The following is a 6,213-nucleotide window of genomic DNA, read 5'->3' on the forward strand; positions in this document are numbered from 1 at the left end:
GAATACATGCCTACATTAGGGGTTGTTTGGATAGCTGGTTTATAGAGAATTAGTTAGATATAAACCCGTTGTAGGCTCTAACAAACTTAAAACTCTGTTTGGCTAATCTACCTAATTCGTGGATAAGCCAAAATTGGTTCTCGTAATACCCAAAATATGAGTTTTTGGAAAACAGGCTTCAGACGTGTTTATGAAAACGTGTTTTAGAAAAAGCCAGGTGGGCTGCGTCATCAACTCGCCGTAACACCAACACGCTCGCCCCTTTGTTCCTGCTACTTCCTGCTGGTATCCTAGCCACATCGCCGCTGATCTAAGGTGAATAGTATTGCCTCCCGAAGCCGTGGACGAACACCTCGATGGAGCAGTGCACGGTCCAACGATGCGCTTGGAGGCAAGGATGTACGGCGATGTTAAGACCTCCAAGGTGTTGCTCGACGTGGCCATGGGCGCTCGGCTCTACGACTTTGCCTCCGCTCTCGTCGGGTTCATGGTGGCCTTCTACCCACCGTGCTATGTGCTGGCTCTTCCATCTACGTCAACCGTGCCCGTACTACATCTGCTCCGGCTTGCTCACCAGAGCGGGCATGTACAAAATCATCATGCTGCCTCTCGGCACGAGCTGCTCACTGGCATGCAACGGTTTCGCGACCTACGGCTCCTGATTTCTGCCGTTGACCGCCGCACTGATGATTAAGAACAGATGGTGCGACGACGCGCATAGGCTCGTCGACTAGGCTGTCTGTGGTTAACGACCACACCAGCAGCACTGCAGCTTGTGAACAAAAGACTGCATGTACGTGCATCAAAGCATCGTAGAAGTTTCGGAGGAAGGACATTTGGTTGTGACATGAAAATCCATTGAATACTCACCCCAGCCAAACTAGTAGCCATATTTCATGTTTTTAAGCCCAAACAAAGTACTCTACAAATCAGTTTTAACAAACCAACAACCTAAAACTGGTTTTCCTCAAAGTCCTCATAAAACTCATTTTGCTAAAACTTATCCTAAATACTAGTTATCCAAACAACGGCTTATATTGGTGAACTAGAGCTAGTTCTGTGTCACCCTATGTTATAACCTTTGCATGACGAATGCCATCCAACATAATTATCCATCACTGATCCATTGCCTACGAGCTTTTCACATATTGATCTTTGCTCCATTACTTTTCCGTTGCCACTGTTACGATTGCTACGAAACTGCTACTATTACTTTTGACACTGTTACCGTTACTTCCATACTACTTTGGTACTAAATACTTTGCTGCAGATATTAAGTCTTTCAGCTGTGGTTGAATTGAAAACTCAGATGCTAATACTCAAGAATATTCTTTGGCTCCCCTTGTGTCGAATCAATAAATTTGGGTCCGAGCGCTTGACGAATGCCTCCTTCTTGGACAAGATGTTCTCGAACCCGTCTGTCATCTTGACCGCCGCATCTTCTCACTTCGCCCTCTCCTCCTTTCGCTTCTTTCTCCGAAACCCTCTTCTAAACTTTTTGGGTGGTTCTTTCATTGGGTCGGTTGGGTCACTAGTTTCTTCCTCGGTGGTTGATGGCAGCTTGAAGCTACGTCGGTATTTCCCCAAAGAGGAAGGGATGATGCAGTAAAACAGCGCTAGGTATTTCCCTCGGTGATGAAACCAAGGTTATCGAACCAGTAGGAGAACCAAGCAACACAACATAAACAACACCTACACACAAATAACAACTATTCGCAACCCGACATGTAAAAGGGGTTGTCAATCCCTTTCGGGTAGCGGCGCCCCAAGATGGGCAAACGGACGTGAATAAAATTGTAGTACATTGATAGATTGAACGCCAAATAAAATAAATAAGAATAAAACACAGCAAGGTATTTTTGTATTTTTGGTTTAGTAGATCTGAAAATAAAAGCAAAGGAAAAGTAGATCATCAAAGGCAAATAATATGAGAAAGAGACTCGGGGGCCGTAGGTTTCACTAGTGGCTTCTCTTGAGAAAAATAGCAAACGGTGGGTAAACAAATTACTGTTGGGCAATTGACAGAACATCAAATAATCATGACGATATCCAGCCAATGATCATTATATAGGCATCACGTCCAAGATTAGTAGACCGACTCCTGCCTGCATCTACTACTATTACTCCACACATCGACCGCTATCCAGCATGCATCTAGTGTATTATGTTCATGGGAAAATGGAGTAATGCAATAAGAACGATGACATGATGTAGACAAGATCTATCTATGTAGAGATAGACCCCATCGTTTTATCCTTGTAGCAATGATACACACATGTCGGTTGCCCTTCTGTCACTAGGATCAAGCACCGTAAGATCGAACCCACTACAAAGCACCTCTTCCCATTGCAACATAAATAGATCAAGTTGGTCAAAACAAAACCCAAATATCGGAGAAGAAATACGAGTCTATAAGCAATCATGCATATAAGAGATCAAAGAAACTCAAATAACTTTCATGGATATAAAAAGATAGATTTGATCATAAACTCAAAGTTCATCCGATCCAAACAAACACACCACAAAAAGAGTTACATCATATGGATCTCCAAGAGACCATTATATTGAGAATCAAACAAGAGAGGAAGCCATCTAGCTACTAACTACGGACCTGAAGGTCTACAAAGAACTACTCACGCATCATCGGAGAGGCACCAATGGAAGTGGTCAACCCCTCCGTGATGGTATCTAGATTGGATCTGGTGGTTCTGGACTCTGCGGCAGCCGTAATTGATTTTCGTCGACTCCCCTAGGGTTTCTGGAATATTGGGGTATTTATAGAGAAAAGAGGCGGTCCGGGGGACACCCGATGTGGGCATAACCCACCAGGGCGCGCCTAGGCCTCCTGGCGCTCCCTGGTGGGTTGTGCTCCCGTCGAAGCACCCCCCAGGCGCTGCCTTGGCCCATTGGGTGTCTTCCGGTCCATAAAAAATCTATGTAAAGTTTTGTTGCATGTGGACTCCGTTTGGTATTGATTTCCTGCGATGTAAAAAAAACATGCAGAAAACAGCAACGGGCACTTGGCACTATGTCAATAGGTTAGTACAAAAAATGATATAAAATGACTATAAAATGATTATAAAACATCCAAGATTGATAATATAACAGCATGGAAAAATCAAAAATTATAGATACATTGGAGACGTATCAGCATCCCCAAGCTCAACTCCTGCTTGTCCTCGAGTAGGTAAGTGATAAAAACATAATTTTTGATGTGGAATGCTGCCTAACATGTCATATCATATTCTTTTCTTCATATCATGGACATTTGGACTTTTATATTGTTCAAAGCAATAGTCTAGTTTTGACATGATAACTTAAATACTCAAGCATATCAACAAGCAACCATGTCTTTCAAAATATCAACGCTAAAATAAGTTATCCCTAGCCCATCATGCTCAATCATTGATCCATTCATGAAGCACACTCGCATATTAACTACACCCAATACTCAAGTACAATCATAGTGCCTCCTAGTTAGTGCTTTTATAAGAGAAGATGGAGACTCAAATTCAAAAATAAAAATTGCATAAAGTAAAAGAAAGGCACTTCGCAAAGGGAAGTAGGGATTTGTAGAGGTGCCAGAACTCAAAGCGAAAAACTTAGAGATAAAACATTTTGGGAGGTGTGTCCTTCCCACCAACGAAAACGACTTAGAGTTCCCAACACTTTCCATGCTAGATATATCATAGGCGGTTCCTAAACAGAAAATAAATTTTATTCCTTTTTCCACCATACTTTCACTTTCCATGGCTAACCGTATCCACGCGTGCCTCCATACCAACACTTTCCAAGGAATTTATTATTTGACAATATAAAGTAAAATCATTTTTAATTTCGGGACTGGGCATCCCTAATACCTTTGCCTTACTCTCGTGCAATGACAAGTGAATAAACACTCATCGTGATAATAACACATCTAGCATGGAAAATATTAGCCACCCCTCACCGCTCCGCGAGCGGTACGAACACACAAAAGAGAAGTTTATTTTGAAAATTAGAGATGGCACATACAAATTTGCTTAGAACGGCAAAAGAATACCGCATATAGGTAGATATAGTGGACTCATATGGCAAAACTGGGTCAAAGGTTTTTGGATGCACAAATAGTGATCATACTTAGTGAAAAATGAAGGCTAGCAAAAGATTGAGAAGCGACCAACCAAGAAATGAATAATCTCATAAGCGAGCATTAAGCATAATTAACACTGAATAATGCACCACAAGTAGGATATAATTTCATCACATAATTATTGACTTTCATGCTTGCATAGGGAATCACAAACCTTAACACCAATATTCTTACTAAAGCATAATTACTCATCAAGATGACTCACATATCACATCATCATATCTCAAAACGATTACTAAGAATGAAGTTTATTTTGTCCAGTGATCTTCATGAAAGTTTTTATTATATCCTTCTTGGATATCTATCACTTTGGGACTAATTTTCATGTGTTGCTTTTGACAAACTCCAACAAATATAAGTGAAGATCATGAGCATAATATTTCTTTCTCTCAAATTAATTCAAGTTAAGCAAGAGAGAATTTCTTGAAAATTTTAATAACTCTCAAATAAATCTAAGTGAAGAAAGAGAGCATTTCTTCAAAAATACTAAAGCACACCGTGCTCAAAAAGATATAAGTGAAGCACCAGAGCAAGTCCATAGCTCATAAAAATTTAAGTGAAGCATAGAGAGCAATTCTAATAAGTCATGGCATAATTTTGGCTATATCAAATAGGTGTGTACAGCAAGGAATCAAGACTTAAAACACGAAATAAAACAAGCAAAGACTCATATCATACAAGATGCTCCAAGCAAAACACATAGTATGTGACGAATAAAAATATAGCTCCGAGTAAAATACCGATGGTCGTTAGAAGAAAGAGGGGATGCCACTCGAGGGCATCCCCAAGCTTAGTTGCTTGCTCTCTTTTGGATAATATCTTGGGATGTCGGGGCATCCCCAAGCTTAGGCTCTTCTTACTCCTTAGTCCTTCATCCATCGTAACATAACCCAAAACTTGAAAACTTCAATCACACAAAACTCAACAAAAGCCTTCATGAGATCCGTTAGTATAAGAAAACAAATCACTAATATAAGTAATGTAGCAAACCAATTCATATTTTGTTCTTGAATTATATCTACTGTATTCCAACTTTTCTATGGCAAAAACTCATCAAAGAAAACCATAGAGCCATCAAAACAAACACACAACGCAAAGAAAATAGAATCTTTCAAAAACAGAATAGTCTGTAGCAATCTGTATATTTCGAATACTAACATGGGTGACCTAAGGGATAAGGTTGGTAACTTAAACTTGTCCACAAATCCCCTTGATATGTATGAATGCGATGCACCAGTATCGAAAAGAACGGGTGCGGTAAATGACTTAATCAAAAACTTACCGATCACTGCGTCAGGCTATTCTTCAACCTCCTCCATGTTGATGTGGTTCACCTGACCTTTGGTGAAGGGATTGGGCTTCTTCCTAGAGTTTCCATTTCCATTGCCATTCTTCAACTCAGAACAATCGTTGGCGTAGTTCCCTGTCTTCCCGCACTTGTAACAGGTAACATGGCTTAGGTCCTTCTTGGTGGGCGTTGCTGGGTTGGGGCGGTTCTGGCTACTGCTTGCTCCATTCCCATTTCCATTCTTAGGCCCATTGTGGTTATGGGAACTTCCTCCATTGTGAGTATGGCCTCCATGGTTATGGGTGTAACCTCCGGAGTTAGGGGAAAAGTGAGGCTTTTGCTAACCTCCAGAATTGTACTTCCCCTATCCATACTTCCGTTTGCGGCTTTCTATCTGCTGCTATTTGCTTTCAATCATCAGGGCCCGGTCTACCAACTCCTGATAGTTAGTGAATGTTGCCACCATCAACTGCATACTCATCTCATCATTCAATCCTTCCATAAACTTCTCCTGCTTCGCACATCTGTGGCCACATCATCTGGGGCATAACAGGCTAACTTGCTAAACTCATCCACGTACTGCCCAACAGTGCGGTTTCCCTGGCGTAAGTTGCGGAACTCACGCTTCTTCATATTCATAGCTCCAGTTGAGACATGGGTTGTGCGGAATGCTTGCTGAAACTAATCCCATGTGACATTAGCTATGGGAAAAGTGGTTGTGTAATTCTCCCACCATGAGGCTGCGGGTCCATCCAGTTGGTGTGCGGCAAAGCGCACCTTCTTCGCATCTGTG

The 6,213-nt window shown here is 41.5% G+C and overlaps 1 protein-coding gene across 1 annotated transcript; it reads left to right on the top strand.

Moving 5' to 3' along the window:
• Positions 1-379: 379 nt before the first annotated feature.
• LOC147970543 (uncharacterized) lies at positions 380-694 on the top strand. The gene has a single exon (XM_087523478.1). The coding sequence runs from the start codon at positions 380-382 to the stop codon at positions 692-694; it is 315 nt and encodes a 104-aa protein (XP_087379604.1).
• The last annotated feature ends 5,519 nt before the right edge of the window (positions 695-6,213 follow it).

Source organism: Triticum urartu, chromosome 5A (genome assembly GCF_056163025.1).
Source record: "Triticum urartu cultivar PI428250 chromosome 5A, HENAU_Tu73, whole genome shotgun sequence".
Lineage (NCBI taxonomy): Eukaryota > Viridiplantae > Streptophyta > Magnoliopsida > Poales > Poaceae > Triticum > Triticum urartu.